The sequence below is a fragment of the Equus przewalskii genome, chromosome 20, assembly GCF_037783145.1.
Source record: "Equus przewalskii isolate Varuska chromosome 20, EquPr2, whole genome shotgun sequence".
NCBI lineage: Eukaryota > Metazoa > Chordata > Mammalia > Perissodactyla > Equidae > Equus > Equus przewalskii.
The window spans coordinates 27814560-27839728 of record NC_091850.1 but is presented as its reverse complement, the minus strand read 5'-3'; the positions used below and the strand labels follow the sequence as shown (position 1 = coordinate 27839728).

Below are 25169 nucleotides of genomic sequence, written 5' to 3'. Positions count from 1 at the left end.
GGTTTTCACTGCACAGGTCTTTCACCTCCTTGGTTAAAGGTATCCCTAGGTATTTTATTCTTTTTTTTCTTTTTTTAAATTTTTCTTGTGTTTTGAGGAAGATTAGCTCTGAGCTAACATCTGCTGCCCATCCTCCTCTTTTTTCTGAGGAAGACTGACCCTGAGCTAACATCTGTGCCAGTCTTCCTCTACTTTATATGTAGAACACCTGCCACAGCATGGCTTGACAAGCAGTGTGTAGGTCCACACCTGGGACCTGAACTGGCAAACTCTGGGCTGCCAAAGCATAACGTGCAAACTTAGTCACTGCACCACTGGGCTGACCCTGGTGTTTTTTTCTTTTTGATGTAACTGTAAATGGGATTGTTTTCTGGGCCCTCTTTAATATTTACACTCGATCCCTGATTGATTTCATCTGGTCACATGGCTAAAATACCATGTATAGACACTGATGACTTACAAATTTATGTTTCTTGCCCTATCTTCTCACCTGTCCAGTATTACCAGCTACATACTTCACAGACTCACTTGGATGTATAATAGACATCTCAACATAAAATGTCCGAAAAGGAAATCCTGATTTTTCTTCCTAGACCTGCTCCTTCTGCAGTCATCTTTATTTCAGTACCATCACCACTCACCAATTGATCAACCCTAAAATCTTTGAGTTCTGCATGACTCCTTTCTTTCCCTCATGCTGCACATCTGTCCCATTGACCAAACATGTTTGGCCAACAAAGCCTTATGAATATTGCTAGTATAAACATTTGCATGTAGGTTTTGTGTCGAGATAAGTTTTCAAATCAATTGGGTTATTACCCTAGGAATGTGATTGTTGGATTGTATGATCAGACTATGTTTAGCTTTTTTTTTTTTTTGAGGAAGATTAGCCCTGATCTAACATCTGCTGCCAGTCCTCCTCTTTTTGCTGAGGAAGACTGGCCCTGAGCTAACATCCATGCCCATTCTCCTCTATTTTATATGTGGGACGCCCACGACAGCCCGGCCAGCCAAGTGGTGCCATGACTGCACCCGGGATCTGACCCGGCGAACACCGGTCTGCCGAAGCGGAACATGTGAACTTAACCATTGCGCCACCCCGGGGGGCCTCTATGTTTAGTTTTTTAAGAAGCTGCCGAGCTGTCTTCCAAAGTAGCTGTACCATTTTGCTTTCCTGCCAGCAATGAACGAGAGTTGCTGTTACTCTGCACCCTTGCTAGAACTTGACATTGTCACTTTTTTGGAATTTAGCTATTCTAATAGATGTTTAATGGTATGTCATTTTTTTTTTTTTAAAGATTGGCACCTGAGCTAACAGCTGTTGCCAATCTTCTTTTGTTTTCCCCTGCTTTTTTCTCCCCAAATGCCCCCAATACATAATTGTATATTTTAGTTGTGGGTCCTTCTAGTTGTGGCATGTGGGACGCCACCTCAACATGGCCTAAAGAGCGGTGCTATGTCCACGCCCAGGATCTGAACCCTGGGCCGCCGAAGCGGAGTGCGAGGACTTAACCACTTGGCCATGGGGCCGGCCCCGTATCTCATTGTTTTAATTGCGTTTTCCTCATGACTAATGATGTTGAGCATCTTTTCATGTTTTCCATCTTTGTATCTTCTCTGGTGAAATGTCTATCCAATTTTTTGCATATTTTGGGGGAAGAGGGAATGTTTGTTTTCTTACTGTTTGTTCTTGAGAGTTAAAAAAAATATTCTGGGTATAACTTCTTTTTCAAGTATTGTCTCCTAGTCTGTGGCTTGTCTATGCAAAAACAATTTTAAAATTTTGATAAAATCAGTTTATCAATTTTTTTTTAATGGATCATGTTTTGGGTGTTAGATCTAAGAACTTTTTGCCAAACTCGATGATGAAAAGATTTTGTCCTGCTTTTCTTATAGGAGTTTTAAAGTTTTATGTTTTACATTTGAGTGTATGATCCATTTTGAGTTAATTTTTGTATATGGAATGAGAAATAGGTCAAGGTTCTTTTTCGGCATATGAATGGCTGGTTGTTTCAGCACCCTTAGTTGAAAAGACTGCCCTTTCTTTATTGAATTGCCTTTGCATCTTTGTCCAACATCAATTGATGATATTTGAGACAGTTTATTTTGAGGCCCTCTATTCTCTTCCATTGGTACGTGTTTATCCTTTCACTATCCTTTCACACTGTCTTGAGAACTGTATCGTTTTAGTATTTCTTAAAATTTGATGGTGAATTCTCTTTCTTCTTCTTTTTTAAAATTGTTTTGGCTATTCTAGTTTGTTTACTTTTTCACATAGATTTTAGAATCATCCTGTCTATACTTACGAAGAATCCTATTGCAATTTCGTTTGGAATTATTTTAAATCTAAAGACCGTTTGGAGAGAATCGACATCTAAACTGTATTGAGTTTTCCAATCCATCAACAACAGTATATCTCTCAAATAATTATTTAGGACTTCTTTTATTTCTTTCATCTGGTTTTATAATTTTCAGCATAGAGATCCTGAACATATTTCATTAAATTTATACTGAAGTATTTAATATTTTTGAGCTATTATAAATGATCTTGTTTTAAAATTTTCTGGGGTTTCTAATTGTTCATTAGTAGTATAGAGAAATACTGTGATTTTGTTATTTTTTTTGTATGTTGACCTTGTATCCTGCAGCCTTCCTCAACTCACTTACTAGTTTTTTGTGGATTCTTTATAGACAGTCATAGTGTCTTGGAATTTTATTTTGGTGTTTATTTGGTGTTTTGTTTCTTCCTTTCCAATGTGAATGTTTTTTCTTTCTTTTTCTTGCCTTATTATACTTGTCAGAACTTTCAGTGTGATATTAAATAGGAATGGTCAGAGTAAACGTTCTTGTGTAAATCCTGTTGTTTGGGGGGAAAAATTCAGTCTTTCATGATTAAGTATGTTGTTAGCTGTAGATTTTTTGTAGATACCTTTGTCAAGTTGAGGAAATTCTTTTCTATTCCTGATTTGCTTTATTTACTCAGATATTTGACTTTTGTTGTCCATTCATTGCTTATATTCTAAGTTTCTCTTTTTTATTATTTCCCTTTCATTTGAAGAACTTCTTTTAGCATTTCTTTTTTAATTTTATTGAGATAGAATTCACATACCATAAAATTCACCCATTTTGACCGGCCCCATGGCCTAGTGGTTAAGTTCAGGGTGCTGCACTTCAGTGGCCTGAGTTCAGTTCCTGGGTGCAGACCCAAACCACTTGTTGGTGTACATACTGCAGCAGCGACCCTCATACAAAATAGAGGAAGATTGGCACAGATGTTGGCTCAGGGCAAATTTTCCTCAGCAAAAATAATAGTGATAAAAAATTCACCCGTTTAATGTGTATATTCAGTGGCTTTTAGTATAGTCACTGGTTTTTAGTGTATTTATGGAATGTGCAGTCATCACCACAATCACTTTTAGAACGTTTTCATCACCTCAAAAAGAAACTCCTGGAGACAATAAGAAGATCAGTGGTTGCCAGGTGTTAGAGGGTAGGGAAGGGTAAGTAGGCAGAGCACAGAGGATTTTTAAGACAATGAAACTAGTCTGTATGATACTATAATGGTAGATACATGTCATTACAAATTTGGTAGAATGTACAACATCAAGAGTGAACTCTAATGTAAACTATAGATTTTAGATGATAATGGTGTGTCAATGTAAGTTCATCAATTGTAACAAATGTGCTACTCTGGTGGGGCATATTGATAATAGGGGGAGGCTATGTTTGGGAGTAGGAGATACATGGGAAATCTCTCTACTTTCCTTCTGGTCAGTTTTGCTGTGAACTTAAAACTGCTCTAAAAAATAAAGTCTGTTAAAAACAAAAAACTCCCTGTCCTTCAGCCATCATGCTCAACTCTCCCACACCTCTAAGCCCTATGCAACTGCTAATCTACTTTCTGTCTCTGTAGATTTGCCTGTTCTGGATATTTTGTATAAGTGTAATCATACAATATGTGGACCTTTATAACTGGCTTCTTTTACTTTGCATAATATTTTCAAAACTCATCCATGTTTTAGCATATATCGATATTTCATTTCTTTTCATTACCAAATAATATTCCATTGTATGGATATACCGCATTTATCTATTCTTCAGTTGATGGACAGTTATATTGTTTCCACTTTTTGACTATTATGAATAATGCTACTATAACATTCCTCTACAAGATTTTGTGTGGACACATGTTTTCATTTCTCTTGGATGTATACCTAGGAGTGGAATTTCTGGGTCCTATGGTAAGTCTATGTTTAGTTTTTTGAGGGACTGTCAGACTGTTTTCCAAAGTGTACCATTTTACATACCCACCAGTTGTGTATGAGAATTGTAATATTTCTACATCCTCATCAACACTTGTTTTTTAAAAATTATAACTGTCCTGGTGGGTGTGAAGTGGTATCGTAGTGTGGTTTTGATTTGCATTTCCCTGATGGCTAATTGTGTCAAGCATCTTTTTGTGTATATATTAGCCATTTGTATATCTTCTTTGGAGAAATGTCTATTCAAATTCTTGCCCATTTTTTAAAAAAAATTTTATTGAGGTCATAATAGTTTATAACATTGTGAAATTTTAGCTGTACATTATTATTTGTCATTCACCAAATAAATGTGCCCCTTTACCCTTTATGCTCACCCCCCAATACCCTTCCCCTCTGGTAACCACTGCTGTTCTCTTTGTCCATGTGTTTGTTTATCTTCCACATATGAGTGAAATCATGCAGTGTTTGTCTTTCTCTATCTGGCTTATTTCACTTAACGTACAGTCAAGGTCTGTCTATGTTGTTGCAAATGGGACAATTTTGTCTTTTTTATGGCTGAGTAGTATTCCATTGTACATATATACTACATCTTCTTTATCCATTCACCAATTCTTGGGACTTGAGTTGTTGTCTTGGCTATTGTGAATAATGCTGCAGTGAATGTAGGGGTGCATAAGTCTCTTTGAATTGTTGATTTCAAGTTCTTTGGATAAATACCCAGTAGTGGGATACCTGGGTCGTATGGTATTTCTATTTTTAATTTTTTGAGAAATCTCCATGCTGTTTCCCATAGTGGCTATATAGTTTGCACTCCCACCAGCAGTGTATGAAGGTTCCCTTTTCTACATATCCTCTCCAACATTTGCTGTTTCCTGTCTTGGTGATAATAGCTGTTCTAACAGGTGTAAGGTGATATCTTATTGTAGTTTTGATTTGCATTTCCCTGATGATTAGTGATATTGAACATCTTTTCATGTGCCTGTTGGCCATCTCTATATCTTCTTTGGAAAAATGTCTGTTCATATCCTCTGCCCATTTTTTCATCAGGTTTTTTTTTGTTGTTGTTGAGTTGTATGAGTTCTGTATATATTTTGATGATTAAACCTTTGTCGGATATATGATTTGCAAATATTTTCTCCCAGTTGATGGGTTGTCTGTTTGCTTTGTTCCTGGTTTCCTTTGCCTTGCAGAAGCTCTTTAGTCTGATGAAGTCCCACTTGTTTATTTTTTCTTGTGTTTCCCTTGCCTGAGTAGACATGGTATTTGAAAAGATCCTTCTAAGGCTGATGTCAAAGAGTGTACTGCCTATATTTTCTTCTAGGATTTTTATGGTTTCACATCTTACCTTCAGGTCACAAATCCTTGCCCATTTTTAAATTTGGGTTGTCTTTTTATTATTGAGTTTTAACGATTGTTTATATATTCTAGATACTAGTCCTTGCTCAGAATATGATTTGCAAAAATTTTCTCCCATTTTGTGGGTCGTCTTTTCTTTCTTCATAGTGTCCTTGAAGCACAACAGTTTTAAATTTTGGTGAAGTCCAATATTTTTTCCTTTATTTTTGTGCCTTTGATGTCATTACCTACCCCAAGGTCACAAAGAATTATGCCTTTGCTTTCTTTTAAGACTTTTATAGTTTTAGCTCTTACATTTAGGTCTGTGATCCATTTTGAATTAATTTTTGTGTGTGATATGAGGTAGGTATCTAACTTCATTCTTTAGCTTGCGGATATTCAGTTGTCCCAGCACCACTTGTTGAAAAGAGAATTCTTTCCCCTAAGTTATTTTTGTTTCTCTTGTCAAAAATGAATTGACTAGAAATGTTTCTTTCTAGATTCTTAATTCTTTTCTGTTCATCTATATGTATATCTTCTTGCTAGCACTACACTGTCCTTAATTAGTTTAGCTTTGTAGTTAATCTTGAAATTGAGAAGTGTCAATCCTCCAGCTTTGTTCTTTCTTTTCATGATTATTCTTGAAATAAATATTTCTTGAAATGATAAAATAATGATTAAAATAAGAATGTAACAATAAGAATAATAAATTTTCTTGAAATAATAAAAGAACCTTGAAATTCTTGGCTGTTCTTTGAATTTCCATATGAATTAAATGATCAGTTTTTCAATTTCTGTAGCATTTCTTTTAAAGCAGGTATACTGGTGACAAGTTCTTTTAGTTTTCTTTCTTCTTAAAATGTCTTTATTTCACCTCCATTCCTAAAGTACATTTTTTGTACATTTAACTTGGCAGTAGTTTTCTCTCAGTGCTTTAAAAATATTGTTCCACTGTCTCCTGGCTTTACTTATTTCTGATGAGTGATCTACAGTATTCAAGGTTTTTTTTTTTTTCCTATATGTAATGAGTTGTCTTTTAGGTTTACTGTTAGAATTTTTTCCTTTATTTTTGACTTTTAATAGTTTAATTATGATCTTTCTAGGTGTGGGTTTAAAAAATTTTTTTTTATTTCTTTTAATTGTGTATTTTTTGTTTTTAGTTCATCCTGTTTGGCATTCGTTGAATATTCTTGGATCTGTAAATTCACATCTTTCACCATATTTGGGAAATTTTTAGCCGTTATTGTTATTATTTTTTTTGGTGAGGAAAATTGGCCCTAAGCTAACATTGGTTGCCAATCTTCCTCTTTTTGCTTGAGGAAGATTGTTGCTGAGCTGACATTGGTGCCAGTCTTTCTCTATTTTGTATGTGGGACACTGCCACAGCATGGCTTGATGAGTGGTAAGTAGGTCTATGCCTGGGATCTGAACCCATGAACACCAGGCCACCGAAGCAGAGCGCATGAACCTAACCACTATACCACCGGGCTGGCCCCAGCCATTATTTTTTAAAATATTTTTCTTCTCCTTTTTTTCTTCTCCTCCTCAGTCTTTTATAACATGATACTTAATCTTTTTGTCTCACGGGTCTCTGTGATTCTCATTTTTTTCCCATTCTTTTTTCTTCTTGTTGTTTGAATAGAATTATTTCTGTTTATCTGTCTTCAAGTTCGCTGATTCTTTCCTCTGACATATCCCTTCTACAATTGGGTGCCTTCAGTGAATTTTTCATTTCCATTATTGTGTTTTTCAATATGACCAGATATCCGTGTTTTTATAATTTGTTTTTCTTTGGTGAGCAATTCTGTCTTTGCACTTGGTTTCAAAAGTGTTTGCTTTCCCTTTTTGTATCATGGTTATAAACACTGGTTTAAAGTCTTTTTCTGATAATTCTACCATTTGAGTCATCTTGTGGTTGACATCTTTTGTCTTATTTCTTGAGAGCTGGTTAGGTTTTCCTGGTTCTTTGTATGTTTAGTTTTGGATTATATGCTTGACATTTTGAATATGGTGTTAGGAAATTCTGAGTCCTGTCCAAAACCTCTGGAAAAAGCTGGGGTTTTTTTGTTTGTGTGAGTGTGTGGTTTCTTTTTAGCTGACAGTCAACCTGGTTAATTTTAGACTGTATGTCCTGACCTGCCTCCTATGAACTGTTTTTCCCTCCTATATTGGTTTAATTTTCAAAATCTTTGCATGTTATTCTGGTTTGCCCCATGTGCCTGTTCCCAGGAGTCCGTGTGGAACCTGGATGGTAGTCTGCACTGTCTTCAGTTCTCAATGCTTTTCTTACAATGATTCTTCACATATGTGCACCTACTGGAGCTCAGGACTTTTTGTATAGATTTAAAGGATATTTTTATCCAGCTTCCTTACCTTTAACCTTAAGCTTTTTCTTTACTCTCTGTTTTCTGTTTTGGTCTTCTTGCTAGAAGACCAGAGACTTACTCGTTTTATGCTATATGGCAGTTTTCATAATTGGCTATGCCTCCAGGCAAAACTGGAGTAGGGTGAGAAAATCAAAATTTCCCCACCCCACAGCAGCTGCTTTTATGTGTAGGTGGGAAAAGGGCATGCTGCTGCTCTGTTGTTGGTGTTTCCCAAATGTAAAGCATAGAGTATCAGAAGGATTCAACCCTTCATATGCTTCTGTGCAATGGGAAGGCATGAGCGATCTGCTTTGTTACTTATGTTGGCCTAGCAGAGGGCAGGGAGTGTCAAACATGCTCTACCCCACAAGGGTCGCTGTCATTGCTGCTTTTGGGGAAACGGAGGAGGTCTTATGGCTTTTCGTTGCTTGCCCTTTCCTGGTGTAGGGTCAAGGGAGCCAACAGATAATCCTCTCTGAGGGCTGCTCCTGTCACTGGGGAAAAGGCAGCTGCCGTTTTGTTGCTGGCACGCATCTGCTGTAGAGGCCTCACAGGGCCACGGCTGGTTAGGAGGAGGAGAAGTGCCACCTCAGAGCCAGCCCTTACCTGGTGTGAAAAGGAGTAAGTCAATAATTCTTTCACCTATGAGGACTACTTCCATTTCTGGTGCCAGCACTGCAGGGGAGACTTGTAGCTTTGTTGCTCTGTGCTTGCCTGGCATAGGGAAGGTCAGGTCACAAGAGCTTTATCCCACAGGCCCTTCACTTCTCCTGCCACCCCTCACCCCTGGAGTGAGCAACCTTTTCTTGGGACTTGATCTGTCAGTTCTCACTCTCACTTGCCAGTTGTGGGCTGCCGTAGAGCCTGTCAGGAAATGTATAAGACAAGAAACATCCCCAGGAAACTCATCATCTCATGCTCCTCAAGACCTCGATTCTTTACCCTTTTTTTTCTTGCTCTTATGTATTATTCAGTATCTTCTGGTAGTTACTTTATTTTGTTCAGAGTTTTTGGTTGTAATCAGTGGAAGAGATAGGGGTGAAGTGTGTGTATTCCGTCTTGAGTGAAACCGGAACCTCCTGTAAAATATATTTTAATTCATTCCAGTTCTCTGATCAAAATTATGAGGTAGGATTTTACTCCTGTTCTTAGCTACATCTTCTTGATTTATGTGTAATGAGAATGCTAGAAGGACTGGTGAACCATACTTGATGTGAAATGCAGGAACAATTCCCAAAACCATGTTACAAACCTGGTTTGCTGGTAAATTGTGATGTTAACTGCCAGACGTTGGATGTCCCACCTAGCACCAATGCCAGTTAAGAGCCGGGAACTTCATCTTGCAGGATGAAGTTGTACTTGCTGTACTGCTGCCCTTAAGGAGAGTGCTATGGTCTGAATGTGTCCCCCCCAAATTCATGAGTTGAAACCTAACCCCTAAGGTGATATTGTTAGCAGGTGGGACCTTTGGGAGATAATTAGGTTGTGAAGGCGGAGCCCTCATGAATGGGATTAGTGCCCTTTTGAAAGTTGCCAGAGAAAGCTCCCTCACCCCTTCACCATGTGAGGTTACAGTGAAAAGATGGCCTCTTCACAGGGGAAGTTCAGACACCAAATTTGCCAGTGCCTTGATCTTAAACTTTCCAGCCTCCAGAACTGTGAGAAATAAATGTTTCTTGTTTATAAGCCACTCAGTTTATGATATTTTTTTGTTATGGTAGCCTAAACAGACCAAGACAGAAAGAGAGCACTCTACTGTCCTGGAGTCATAACTCAGGAGAAAAATCACGGCTGGAGCTATTGTGTTGCTGTGTCGTATCTGTAAGGGAGGTTGGCAAAGTTAGCATCGGACTTTTTCACTTCTCTAGTGAGAGGTGGTCTCTGTCTTCTACCAAGAGTCATTTTTTTGGGGGAATTCCCTACACACAGAGAGGTTCATGTTCTCCATGGCCAGAAAGAATGACATATATTTGTACAGTTGACATATATTTATACAGATGTATATTTGTACTGTCACATAGTTGATCAGTTCACAAACCTTGCTTTCATCTGTGATTGCAGCTCAGGTACAATTCTTTAGGGAATCCTGTTGTCTCTTTAAAATATATCCCAGATCTTCTCACTTTTGAACACTTTATTGTTGTTCCTAGTCCAAGCCACTGTCAATTTTAACATCAGCCACATCAGTATCTTCCTAGCTGTCCCTCTTAATTCCTCTTTTGTCTTGGCAACAGGCCTTTCTTCACACAGCAGCCAGAATATTTTTTTTTAAAGTATTTATCTTGATATAATTTCAAATATAGAGAGTGTAAGAATAGTACACAGAGCTTCTTTATACTTTTTTCCCCGAGATTCACCACTTGCTAGCATTTCGCCCCATTGCTTTATCATCCCCTCACCTTTTCCTCCTTCCTACCCTCAACTAACACAAACATTCCCCCGCTCCTCTCCCTCCCTTCCTTCCTCTCCTCTCCATTTATACGCTCCTTCACACGCCCACTCATGCTCATATGTATACTCACATATATATAAATTATGTGTGGGTGTGTGTGTTTAATTATCCCCAACTTTTGAAAGTAAGTTGCAAACACCATGCTCCTTTACTCCTAAATTCTTCAGTGTGGTTTTCGTAATAACATTATATCTTCTTACATAACTGTAAATTTAACGTTGATAAAATACTATTATCTAATCCATAGTCCATAGTTTCACAAGTTGTCTTAATGATTTCCTTTATAACTATTTTCCTGTTGGTTCGATTGTCATGCCTTTTTGTCTTCTTTAATTGGGAACAGTTCTTCTGCCTTTTTTGTTTTTATTTTTTACTTTGATATTTTTGAAGACTGTAAGTCAGTTATTTTGTAAAATGTAGAATTTGATTTTGCTGGTTTTCCTCATAGTTAGAGTCAAAGTCTGCATTTCTAGAAGGACTATCACAGAAACAATATCGTGTCCTCCTTAATTCCTCGTATCAGGAAATACGTGATGTCAGTTTGTCCCAGTATTGGTGAGGTTAACTTGGATCACTCATTTAAGGCATTGTCTACCAGATTGCTTCACTGTGAAGTTAATATTTTCTATTTGTAATTATTAAGTAATTTGAAGGGAGATTTTGAGAACCTGGAAATATCTTGTTCATTATCAGACTTTCCTCTATTGATTTTAGCATCCCTGATGATTCTTGCCTGAATCAGTTATTACTGTGATGATTACAGAATGGTGATTTTTCTAACTCCATCATTCATTTTATATTTATTAATTCGTATTCTACTGTAAGATGGAGCTGTCTATTTATTATATATTAATATGTACTCAAGGGTTCTTATTTTAGTCAGTGGTTTATTATCCATTACTCTCATTATTTATTTTGAAAACTTACTTGTCCCAGATTTAGCCAGTGGAAGCCCCTTCAACCTACACTTTATACTTTTTTTTTTTAAGATTGGCCCTGAGCTAACATCTGTTGCCAATCTTTTTTTTTTCCTTCTTCTCCCCAAAGTCCCCAGTACATAGTTATGTACTAGTGTAGGTCCTTCTAGTTCTGCTGTGTGGACTGCTGCCTCAACATGGCTTGATGAGCGGTGTCAGGTCTGCGCCCAGGATCTGAACTGGTGAAACCCTGGGCTGCCGAAGCAGAGCACACAAACTTAACCACTCGGCCGTAGGGCCAGCCCCCTGCACTTTATACTTTAACGTATTCCCACCATTTTTGCAGCGCTTTCTTATTTTTTGGCACAATAAAATGTTCCATGTTCCTCTTGTACTTTTCCTATCCCAGCACTATAATCAATCATTTCTTCAAGGAACCCTGATTCTTTATAGTGGAGAATGATATTTAGAAACCAGAACCTCTCTTCTAGGTTTGCTGGGGTGTCATTTCTTCTAGACATCCTCAGCATATAAAACTAGAGAATAACTTACACACATACTTAAACACCTATACTTGTATCTACCTATTAAAAATCCTGAGTTCATGTTGATGTCCCTAATTTCAGTCATATACCACAGAGTTCATTCTAGTCTTGCCTCTTTCCATTTTTGTAACTTCCTTCTCCAACAGTGACGGAAATTTGATTTCCATTATTTTCAACATATTTCCACATTTGCTTAATTCTTCATTATATTGAATGCAGTTTCAGAATTGTTAATGCATACCAGTGCAAGAAGGAAACAAATGTATTAACTAGAATTCATTATTTATTTATGGTTCTTTGGATTTTAGACTGAGAGTATTAGTTTCCTAGGACTACTGTAATAAATTACCACAGATTTGTTAGCTTAAAACAGCAGAAGTTTGTTCTTTGGCAATTCTGAAGGCCAGAGATCCAAAATCAAGGTGTTGGCTCAACCATGCTCTCCCCAATGACTCTAGGGTAATCCTTCCTTGCCTCTTCCAGCTTCTAGTGACCTAAGGGATTCCTTGGATTGTGGCTGCCTTCATCTTCACAGAGAGTTCTCTTTGAGATTCTTAATTATATCTGCAAATACTCTTTTTGCATTAAAGTCACATTTACAAGTTCTGGCAATCAGGATATGGACATATCTATTTGGGGGCCACATTCAACCCTTTACAGAGTATATGGTTACTTGGGTTATTTACCTTCTGTTTGTCCTTTCAGAGTATTTGTTGCTTATTTGAAATATAGTAGCGTTCATTTGTTTCTGTTTACATTCAGTTTTAGGTTTCTCCCATCCTTAATTGGTTTATTTTTGAATATGTAAGACATTAACACAGTTTCAAAAATCAAATAACAAGTTAATAGATATGTAATTTCAAATTATAGTGACTGTTATTAAGGAAATGGACAGGTACTCTGCTAGAGAACAACAGAATGGGCCATATTTAGATGGAAGACCAGGTAATACTTATTTGAACAAGTGGCATGTAACCTGAGATTGAAAGAGTGAGAAGAGGCCAGTCATGTAAAAGTGGAAAAAAGAGCTTTGCAGTAGATAGAAAAGCCTGTGAGAAGGCCCTGATGCAGGGAAAGAGCTGAATGTTTTGGAGGAAATGAAAGAACGCCAGTGGGCTGGTGCATGTTGGGCAAGAGGGAACACAAAATAAGTAAAGCTGTAAAGGAAGCAGGAGCCAGAAAATGTAAGTTGTTGTAGACTGTGTAAAGGGTTGGAAAGCCAGTAGAGGATAATAAGCAGTGGTATTTTTAGAAGCATACTTTTAAAGGACTATATTGATTACTCTGTGGAGCATGTGAGACAAGAGTAAAAGTAGAGACTAGTTATAGACCTGTTACAGTACATAGTAAGTGATGGAGAGGCATGAGATACTGTTGGCTCAAACAAGGGTGGTAGAGGTGAAAAAGTAGAAAAGTGGATAGATTTGAGATGTATTTTGGATCAAACTGACAGGACTAGCTAGTGGATTGAATCTGGGTGGGTAGACAGAGAGCTTTTTAGGTTATTGTTTTGGAGTATTTAAGGATGACTTCCAAGTTTGTAGCTTTAGCAAGTAGGAAAGAAGTTGATTACATATGAAGTGGACAGTAAGAATCAAGATTTTCCTGTTGGACCCATTATGTTTGAAATGCCTGTGACATGCAGATGGAAATGTCAAGCTGGTGGTTGAATATACGTCTTGAGCTCAGAGAGGAAAATGGAGCCTCCAACTTCCTATCTAGTCCCTCCAGGCATCCCTTCAGTCCATGCCTCCCTACTGCATCTGTGGTTCCCATTCCTACCCTGTGAACATGAGCAGAATGTCAGGAATAGGCCAGATACTGTTTGAGGCCTTGTTGGCAACTTGGACAGGAGATGGTCTCCAGGCCCACGTGTGGGTACTCCAGTTCCGATTCATTCTTTCCAGAGAGCTACTGTTACTTTCCTTATAAGTCATTGAAATGTGCACATTTTGCTCCTTTTAGCATAGCTTTATTTTGGACCCTTTCAGATTAAGAGACCTTGCCATTATTACATTAAAAAATGTTAGGCTCTTCTCTGCCCCAGTTGAATCTGACCTGTTGTGTCAGACCACTCTAGCTGACTTTGCTACCTAGGAGGGAACTGCCTGTGTGTGTTTATGTTTGATATGTACTCTGTGGTTGGTTTGGTGTGTACGTCAATTTTTATACCAACATCACATTGTTTTAACTGCAATGTTTTTATATTATGTTCTATACTTAGTAGGGCTAATCTTCCTGAATCATTTTAAAGACGTTTTTGCTTTTCTTACATATTTATTCTTACAGATGTATTGTAGAGTCAGGATTGTTCACACAGTTGTAAGCAGTGTGGATTTTTTTCTGAAGCCTGTTGGCTTTTGCCTTGATTGTTTGTAAGTACTTTCTATTCTTCTTGTTTTCCATTGAGAAAAGTGTCTTTAAAGAAAAGTCTATATTGCTTTCTTATTATGGTTTTTTCTTTTTCTTTCCTAAAGAGAGGCTATCACTTTCCTCTCTATTTCCTTCCTTATTAAGCACCTGTTATATGCAAGCACTGTCCTAATTCTTGGAGGAATCACAGGAGGGGTTACATAGTGAATTAAAGTGAAATAAATAAAGCATATCATGAAATAAACTTGGGAGAAAATAATAGCAGTTTGTAATTAAAATAGTGTGCTTTTGGGAGGACTAAAAAGTTTTTTTGTTGTTTTTTGTGTTTTTATTTTATTTTTATTGCATTAACATTGGTTTATAACATAATATAAATTTCGGGTGTACGTCATTATATTTCGATTTCTGTGTAGATTACATCATGTTCACCACCCAAAGACTACTTATAATCCATCACCACACACATGTGCCTAATCACCCCTTTTGCCCTCCTCCCTCCCCTCTTCCACTCTGGTAACTGCCAATCCAGTCTCTGTCTCTATGTGATTGTTTGTTGTTGTTTTTATCTTCTATTTACCAGGGAGATCTTACAGTATTTGAATTTCTTCCTCTGACTTGTTTCACTTAGCATAATACCCTCAAGGTCCATCCATGTTGTCACAAATGGCTAGATTTCATTGTTTTTTTATGGCTGAGTAGTAGTCCATTGTGTACATATACCACATCTTCTTTATCCATTTGTCCTTTGATGGGCACCTAGGTTGCTTCCAAGTCTTGGCTATTGTGGATATAATGCTACAGTGAACATAGTGGTGCGTATCTTTACACATTCATGATTTCGTGTTCTTTGGATAAATACCCAGCAGTGGAATAGCTTGATCATATGGCAGTTCTATTCTTAATTTTTTGAGGAATCTCCATACTGTTTTCCATAGTAGCTGCGCCAGTTTGCACTCCCACTAGCAGTGTATGAGAGTTCCCTTTTCTCCACATCCTTTCCAATACTTGTTATGTCCTGTCTTGTTAATTATAGCCATTCTAACGGGTGTGAAGTGATATCTCATTGTAGTTTTGATTTACATTTCCCTGAGAATGAGTGATGTTGAAGATCTTTTCAGATGCTCGTTGGCCATCCATATATCTTCTTTGGAGAAATGTCTGTTCAGATTGTTTGCCCATTTTTTAATTGGGTTGTTAGTTTTTTTATTGTTGAGATGTATGAGTTCTTTATATATTTTGGATATTAACCCCTTATCAGATATATGGTTTGCAAATATCTTGTTCCAGTTGTTAGGTTGTCTTTTCATTTTTGTTTTTTTCCTTCTTCCTCTCCCCAAAGCCCCCCAGTACATAGTTGTATATTCTAGTTATGAGTGCCTCTGGTTGTGCTATGTGGGACCCCACCTCAGCATGGCTTGATGAGCTCAGGATCTGAACCAGTGAAACCCTAGGCCATGGAAGTGGAACATGCGAACTTAACCGCTAAGCCACGGGGCCGGCCCCTGTCTTTTCGTTTTGTTGATGGTTTCCTTTGCTGTACAGAAGCTTTGTCCCATTTGTTTATTTTTCCTTTGTTTCCTTTGCCTGGTCAGACATGGTACTTGAAAATATGCTGATGTCGAAGAGCGTGCTGTCTATGTTTTCGTCCAAAAATTTCATGCTTTTGGGTCTTACATTCAAGTCTTTTATCAATTTTGAGTTAATTTGTGTGTATGGTGCAAGGTAATGATCTACTTTCATTCTTTTGCATGTGGCTGTCCAGTTTTTCCAACATCATTTATTGAAGAGACTTTCCTTTCTCCATTGTATGTTCTTGACTCCCTTGTAGAAAATTAGCTGTCCATAGATGTGTGGGTTTATTTCTGGGCTCTCAGTTCTGAACCATTGATCTCTGTGTCTATGTGCCAGTACCATGCTGTTTTATTGCTACAGCTTTGTAATGTATTTTGAAATCAGAGAGTGTGATACCTCCTGTTTTGTTCTTTTTTCTTAGAATCCGTTGGTGATTCAGGGTCTTTTGTTTTGCCATATAAATTTTAGGATTCTTTGTTCTATTTCTGTGAAAAATGTCATTGGAACTTTGATAGGGTTTGCATTGAATCTGTAGATTGCTTTAGGAAGTATGGACATTTTAACTATGTTAATTCTTCTAATCCAAGAGCACGGATTATCTCTCCATTTCTTTGTGTTGTCTTCAATTTCTTTCAGCAAGGTTTTATAGTTTTCAGTGTATAGATCTTTCACCGCTTTGGTTAAGTTTATTCCCAGGTATTTTATTCTTTTTGTTGCAATTGTAAACGGGATTGTATTCTTAATTTCTCTTTCTGCTACTTTGTTCTTAGTGTATAGAAACACAGCTGATTTTTGTGTATTGATATGGTATCCTGCAATTTTACTGTATTCTTTTGTTATTTCTAAAAGTTTTTTGGTGGATTCTTTAGGGTTTTCTGTATATAAAATCATGTCATCTGCAAATAGTGACAGTCTCACTTCTTTCTTTCCGATTTAGATCCCTTTTACTTCTTTTTCTTGCCTGATTGCCCTGGCTAGGACTTCCAATACTATGTTAAATAAGAGTGGTGTAAGTGGGCATCCTTGTCTGGTTCCTGTTCTTAGAGGGATAGATTTCAGTTTTTCTCCATTGAGAATATTAGCTGTGGGTTTATCATATATGGCCTTTATCATGTTGAGGTACTTTCCTTCTGTACACATTTTATTCAGAGTTTTTGTCATAAGTGGATGCTATATCTGGTCAAATGCTTTCTCTGCGTCTATTGAGATGTTCATGTGATTTTTATTCTTCGTTTTGTTAATGTGGTGTATCACATTGATTGATTTGCAGATGTCAAGCCATCTATGCATCCCTGGAATAAATCCATTTAATCATGATGTATGATCTTTTTAATGTATTGTTGTATTAGATTTGCTAGTATTTTGTTGAAGATTTTTGCATCGATGTTCATCAGGGACATTGGCCTGTAGTTTTCTTTTTTTGTGTTGTCCTTGTCTGGTTTTTGGATCAGGGTAATGTTGGCTTCGTAGAATGAGTTAGGAAGCTTCCCCTTCTCTTCAGTGTTCTGGAAGAGTGTGAGAAGGATAGGTATTAAGTCTTCTTTGAATGTTTGGTAGAATTCACCAGGGAAGTGTCTGGTCCTGGACTTTTATTTTTTGGGAGGGTTTTGATTCCTATTTCAATCTCCTTCCTGGTGATTGGTCTATTCAAATTCTCTCTGTCTTCTTGATTCAGTTTTGGAAGGTTATATGATTCTAAGAATTTATCCATTTCTTCTAGATTATCCAATTGTTAATGTATAGTTTTTCATAGTATTCTCTTGTAATCTTTTGTATTTCTGAGGTGTCCATTGTAATTTCTCCTATTTCATGTCTGATTTTACTTATTTGAGCCTTCTTTCTTTTTTTTTCTTGAGTCCAGCTAAAGGTTTGTCAATTTTGCTTCTCTTTTTCAAAGAAGCAGCTCTTAGTTACATTGATTTTTTAATATTCTTTTCTTGTCTCTATTTCATTTATTTCTGCTCTGATTTCTATTTTATTTTTAATTTTTTAATTTTTTAATTTTTTGGAAGATTAGCCCTGAGCTAACTCTGCCGCCAATCCTCTTCTTTTTCCTGAGGAAGACTGGCCCTGAGCTAACATCTGTGCCCATCTTCTTCTACTTTATATGTGGGACATCTATCACAGCATGGCTTGCCAAGCAGTGCCATGTCCGCACCCGGGATCTGAACCGGCAAACCGTGGGCCGCTGAAGCGGAATGTGCGCACTTAACTGTTGCACCACCGGGCTGGAACCTCTGTTCTGATTTCTATTATTTCCTTCCTTCTACTGATTTTGGGCTTTGTTTGTTCTTATTTTTCTAGTTCCTTTAGGTGTACTGTTAGATTGTTTACTTGAGATTTTTCTTGTTTGCTGAGGTGGGCATATATTGCTATAAGCGTCCCTCTTAGAATGGCTTTTGCTATATCCCATTAATTTTGACAGGTCATATTTTCATTTCATTTGTCTCCAGGTATTTTTTGATTTCTCCTTTGATTTCTTCATTGACCCAGTCGTTGTTCATTGGATTTTGTTTAATTGCCACAAATTTGTAGCTTTTCCAATTTTCTTCCTGTACTTGATTTCTAGTTTCATACCGTTGTAGTCAGAAAAGATGCTTGGTATTACTTCACTCTTCTTAAATTTATTGAGACTTGTTTTGTGGTGTAATATGTGATGTATCCTGGAGAATGTTCTGTGTGCATTTGAAAAGAATGTGTTCTGCAGTTTTGGCATGGAATGTTCTATGTGTATCTATAATGTCCATCTGCTCTAATGTGTTACTTAAGGCCAGTGTTTCCTTATTGATCTTCTGTTTGGTTGATCTATCCATTGGTGTCAGTGGAGTGTTAAAGTCCTCTGCTATTATTGTGTTGCTGTCTATTTCTCCTTTTATGTCTGTTAATAATTGCTTTATATGTTTAGGTGCTCCTATGTTGGGTGCATAGATATTTACAAGTGGTGTATCCTTTTGTTGTATTATTCCCTTTGTCATTGTATGTTGTGCTTCTTTGTCTCTTGTTACAGTTTTTGTTTTGAAGTCTATTTTGTTAGTATAAGTATTACTACCTCAGCTTTCTTTTCATTGCCATTTGCATGGAGTATCTTTTTCCATACCTTCACTTTCAATTTGTGAATGTCTTTAGGTCTGAAGTGTGTCTCTTTTATACAGCATATATATGGGTCTTGATTTTTTATCCAGTCAGCTGCCCTATGCCTTTTGATTGGAGCATTTAGCCCATTAACTTTTGAGGTAGCTATTGATAAGAATGTACTTACTGCCATTTTGTTACTTTTTTTTCTGGGTGTTTTAGTAGTTCTTCCTTGTTCCTTTCTTCTTCTCTTGCTCTCTTCTGTTGTGGTTTGATGGCTTTCTTTAGTAGTATGTTTGGGTTCCTTTCTCTTAGTTTTTTGTGTATTTATTATAGCTTTGTGGTTTGTATAGCCTACGTATATAGCAATCTGTATTAAGTTGATGGTCTCTTTAGTTTGGTCTCTTTTTAAAAGTTCTACTCTTTTACTCTCTTCCTTCCACATTTCATGTTTTTGATATCATATCTAGCTTCTTTTTGTGTGCATGTGTATCTATTACCCTCTTATAGTGGAAATAGATAATTTTAGTACTTTTGTCTTTTGACCTTAATGTTAGCTTGATAGGTGGTTGCTCTGCCTCCTTTGCTGTATATTTGCCTTTATCAGTGATTTTATTGCTTCTTTTTTTTCCATAATGTTCTTATTCCTATTTGTGGTCTTATCTTTTCCATTTAAGTAAGTCTCCTTAACATTTCTCGTAAGGCTGGTTTCTTGGTGATAAACTCCTTTAGTTTTTGCTTGTTTGGGATATTCTTTCTCTCTCCTTCCATTCTGAATGATAACCTTGCCAAGTAGAGATTCTTGGATGTAGATTTTTTCCTTTCAGCAGTTTAAATATATCATGCCACTCGGTTCTAGCCTGTAAGGTTTCTGCTGAGAAGTCAGCTGATAGCCTTATGCAGTTTCCTTTGTATGTAACTTGTTACCTTTCTCTTGCAGCTTTTAGGATTCTCATTTTATCTTTAATTTTGTACATTTTAATTGTAATGTGTCTTTGTGTGGGCCTCTTTGGGTTTATCTTGTTTGGTGCTTTGTGTGCTTTCTGTACCTGGATGTCTGTTTCCTTCCTTATGTTCGGAAAGTTTTCAGCTATTATTTCTTCAAATAGATTCTCTGCCCCTTTGTCTTTCTTTTCTCCTCCTGGGACACCTATAATATGGATGTTCGTATGCTTGATGTTGTCCCAGAGGTCCCTTAGACTGTCCTCATTCTTTTTAATTCTTTTTTCTTTTATCTGTTCAGCTTGGATGATTTCCTCTAGTCTTTCGTTCAGCATGCTGATCCATTTTTCTTTATCATCTACTCTGCTATTGAGTCCCTTTGATGAATTTTTTATTTCCAGTATTGCATTCTTCATTTCTGATTGGTTCTTTTTTGTATTTTCCAGTGCTTTGTTGAAGTTGTCTCTGAGTTCATCTGTTCTTCTCCCAAGATCAGTGAGCATCCTTATGACTCTTAGTTTGTACTCTTCAACAGGTAGATTGTTTATCACTGTTTTGTTTAGTTCTTTTTCTGTGGTTTTGTCCTGTTCCCTTGCTTGGAACGTACTCCTTTGTCTCCTCATTTTGCCTCTTTCTCTGTGTTTATATCTATGTGTTACGTAGGTCAGCTGTGTTTCCCAATCTTGGAGACATGGCCTTGTGTAAGAGATGCCTTATCAGGCCCAGTAGTGTGCTTCCCTCTGTCACCAGTTCCAAATGTTCCAGGAGTCTCCCCTGTGTGGCCTACATGTGTCCCTCTGGTGTAGCAGGTTTGATCTTGCTTCAGGTGCCTAGGGAGGTGAGGCTGTCCCTCTGTCTGTCTGGTTGTAATGCTCAGCTGTGTGTGGCTGCTATGGACCCTACAATCACAGAATTGGGCATGAGGAGCCCCAGCACAGTTGGCTGCAAGGTCTAACAGCACATTCCCGTTACAGTTTTTCTGTAAAGTGAGTAGGCCTCCAGCGTAGTTGGTTGCTAGGCTCAGGGGCTTACAGTTGCTGTAGGCCTCCAGACTACAAGGCTGTTCTCAGCTGTTTCTCATGATTACAGCTGAGTGGGGCCTACCCCATGCTTGGGAGCACCCAGTTGTTTCAGGCTTTGGAAAGTGTGGCTGATCCCCTATATGGCTGTTTCAGAAGCACAAGTCTGCTGCAGCTGAGAAGCCCCACCACCCACAGGGCCACACACCCTGCCAACGCATTCTGCCCCATGTGCATGCCCCAACCCTGTGAAGTGGACCCAGTCTCCCCACTGCAGAGACCCCACACACTCTAGCAACACAGGCCCGCTTCTTGCACATGCCCTGCCCCGCAGAGGTGGACCCACTTGCCCGACTGTAGAGGTCCCACACACCCTGCTTATGTGGGCCCACACGTTCCTGGAAGGCTTGCTTTTGGGTGGGGCCAGTCCCTAAGGTGGGCTGCCTGCCCTGGCTGAGCTGAATTAAATTGATGGTCTAGTGAATGGGGCAGACCACTGCACTAACAGGCCAGTGGAAGAACTCCAATGGCCTCTGCTAATGTCTGTGTGAGCACACCTGTACTAGGTTACAATAATGACTGTTGCCATGTCTCAGTCCCTGGGGAGGTCTCACCTCTGAGATCTACCCAGAGCCTATTAAGTGATTCTCTTTTCACCAAAGGACTGTGCACCTTTCTTTCTGATGATTTTAGATTGCTTTCCGAAATGAGTGAATTTGTGTGTGGGCCACTTAAGAGCAGGCTTTTTTTCCCCTTATGTCCTATAGCTTTTCTGGGGCTATTCCCCGTTGTTGTTAATAGCCAGCAAAGTCGTATATTATGACACTCGTCTCCGTTGTGCTGAGTCCAAAAGCTACTTAGTGTGGTAATGCTCCCCTACTCAGATCCCCCACTCCTCCAGGGAAGGCTTCGTACCTTAAGATTGCTTCCGACCAGCTGTGAAGCACCCTGGCTCAAAGGTGGCTCTTTTCTTTTCAGAAGGGAATTTCTGTCTCTTCCACCTCAGGCACTGTCCCTTGTGGGAGTTCTTTTTATCCAGTTTTCAGTTCTCTCTCATGGGTCATTGTTCAATGAGTAGTTGTAAATTTGTTGTGTCCATGGGAGGAGGTGAGTTCAGAGTCAACCTGAACTGCCATCTTAACACTGTCTCTAAAAAATTTTTCTCTTGAACGTGATATGACAGTTTCTGGTCAGTTTATTTATTTTTTATCTTTGTAAACATCTTTTTTTCTATATTTTTGTTTTTTCAGGGTCACACAGCAATGCTTCATACTGGCTCATGGCATCCTAAAATAAAGGGAGAATTTATGACTTGCTCAAATGATGCGTGAGTATTGTTGATAATTCATCTACTACATTCCTATATTTCAGAATTTTGTTTAACATTCGTATGGTAACAATCTTGCCAGTAAAGTAGGAGATAGAGTATTAGGAATCCTGATGTTTATATAGTAGTATTCTTTAATTTAGATTTAGCTGATAGTGTGAGGTTTGTTTAAATAAATATGAAAACTATGAAAATGAGAGTTGGTATAAATTTCAGTAAAGTTTGTTAGGGAGCACAATGGATCAAACTGATGCTATTAAGGGGACTCAAATGACTTTGAAGTTGTGACTAATAATTTGTTACTTTTTATAGTAAAGACTCATTTCCATCTGAGTCTAAAAGCTCATATAAGTTTATTGTTTAAATGATTGTTTTTTGGAAGTAATAACTGAAAAAAATTGATTAAATGAGTTTTAAGACTCTTTTGCATTATATCTGTTGGCCTACAACTCAAGAATATTACAGGGACTATTTGAGCACTTTGTTCTTGTGTTGTTATATTTTATGATTCATTTTTAGTACTAAGAGTAGTTCATGGGGCCGGCTCCATGGCTGAGTTGTTAAGTTGGTGCACTCTGTGTCGGTGGCCCAGGATTTCGCTGGTTCAGATTCTGGGTGTGGACATGGCACCACTCATCAGGCCGTGCTGAGATGGCATCCCACATAGCACAACCAGGAGGACCCACAACTAGAATATACAACTATGGAGTGGAGGACATTGGGAAGAAGAAGAAGAAGAAGAAGAACAAGAAAAGAAAAAAAGAAGATTGGCAACAGATGTTAGCTCAGGTGCCAAACTAAGGAAAAAAAAAAAAAAGAAGTATGCACTGTTTATAATATTACAGGGAAAATTACAATGAGAAATCTTGTAAATTAAAAATATAGGTGGTATTATTTAGATGAAACACCGTTATATTTTAGATAAAAAAGAACATTTTTGTTTTTAGGTTATTTAGTCTTTCATCATTTTACTTTCTAATATTTATAATTTGCCTCTTTAACCTTCAAAATTGCTGTTCACATCCTTGGATATTTTATGTTTTCTGGAATTAATCTTTAGAATAACAGACAAAAGACATAATTTTACTTCAATGGCACAATTTAAAAATTAGCTTGATCTAAAAGGAACTAAAATTTGGGAGGCTGTAGAGAATATGACTGAAGCAGGATAATGCATTTGGTTAAAATTTCTTTAAATGGAACTATGTAGTTTTAATTTTTTTTATCTTTGTCTTATTATCTTTCCAAGTACTTAAATTGTGTGTGTTTAAGGTGGCGTTTCTTACTTCAGCATTAGGAAATCAAATTTAGCAGCTAATTTACATTAGTAGTATACCATACCCAAGTAAGGTTTATTCTAGGAATGCAAAGATATTTTACAATTAGGAAGTCTTGTCATCAAGAAATTTGCAATATAATTCATTATTTAGCAAATGAAAGGTGAAAAACCATTTGATTTTGTTATATGATCAAATTGGCATTTAATAAAATTTAGTAGTCTAAGTAACTAAGAATTTAGTAAAAGTTCTAAGTAAAATATGAATAGGAAGAAATTACCGTAACCTGATAAAAACTTTTCCAAAATTTAAAATAAGTATTGTATTGTATATTGCAATGCTGAAGCTACTTGCATTTAAATAGGAAACAAGACAGGGATGCCCACAACTGTTTAGAGACTTTATGCAGAGTAGACTTAGAGACTTTATATAATATAGTAAGATGAGACAGTAAATAAATTGATATTATTGTTGGGAACAAACAAACACTATTAAAGCACAGAGGATCCAGGCTACTCTGGTTAAAAACTTAAGATAAATAAAGTAGTTGGAAAAAACCCTTTTGTTCTCAGAACTATTTAAGGCTCTGGCTGAATGATGGGCTCTCATAGTTGCTAACACAGTAATTTTTTTTTTTTTTTATTAATGTTATGATAGATTACAACCTTGTGAGATTTCAGTTGTACATTTTTGTTAGTCATGTTGTGGGTACACCACTTCCCCCTTTGTGCCCTCCCCCCATCCCCCCTTTTCCCTGGTAACCACTGATCAGATCTCCTTGTCAATATACTAACTTCCACCTATGAGTGGAGTCATATAGAGTTCGTCTTTCTCTGACTGGCTTATTTCGCTTAACACAATACCCTCGAGGTCCATCCACGTTGCTGTGAATGGGCCAATTTCGTCTTTTTTTATGGCTGAGTAGTATTCCATTGTGTATATATACCATATCTTCTTTATCCAATCATCAGTTTCTGGGCATGTAGGTTGGTTCCACGTCTTGGCTATTGTAAATAATGCTGCGATGAACATAGGGGTGCAACGGACTCTTGAGATATCTGATATCAGGTTCTTAGGATAGATACCCAGTAATGGGATGGCTGGGTCATAGGGTATTTCTATTTTTAACTTTTTGAGAAATCTCCATACTGTTTTCCATAGTGGCTGTACCAGTTTGCATTCCCACCAACAGTGTATGAGGGTTCCTTTTTCTCCACAACCTCTCCAACATTTGCTGCTCTTGGTTTTGGATGTTTTTGCCAATCTAAGCGGTGTAAGGTGATATCTTAGTGTAGTTTTGATTTGCATTTCCCTGATGATTAGCGATGATGAACATCTTTTCATGTGTCTATTGGCCATATTCATATCTTCTTTTGAGAAATGTCTGTTCATGTCCTCTGCCCATTTTTTGATCGGGTTGTTTGTTTTTTTTTTGTTAAGCCGTGTGAGTTCTTTGTATATTATGGAGGTTAACCCTTTGTTGGATAAGTGGCATGTAAATATTTTTTCCCAATTAGTGAGCTGTTTTTTTGTTTCAATCCTGTTTCCCTTGCCTTGAAGAAGCTCTTTAGTCTGATGAAGTCCCAATTGTTTATTCTTTCTATTGTTTCCCTCAACTGAGGAGTTATAGTGTCCGAAAAGATTCTTTTGAAACTGATGTCAAAGAGGGTACTGCCTATATTCTCTTCCAGAAGACTTATTGTTTCAGGC

The 25169-nt window shown here is 37.5% G+C and overlaps 1 protein-coding gene across 2 annotated transcripts in view; it reads left to right on the top strand.

Moving 5' to 3' along the window:
• Positions 1-25169, top strand: part of WDR70 (WD repeat domain 70) — a 284509-nt gene that overhangs the window by 104344 nt on the left and 154996 nt on the right. For both annotated transcript variants that reach the window (XM_008518461.2, XM_070586984.1), the window contains exon 9: positions 22106-22182. In XM_008518461.2, the coding sequence (XP_008516683.1) occupies positions 22106-22182 (77 nt within the window). The remainder of the gene's footprint in view (positions 1-22105; positions 22183-25169) is intronic.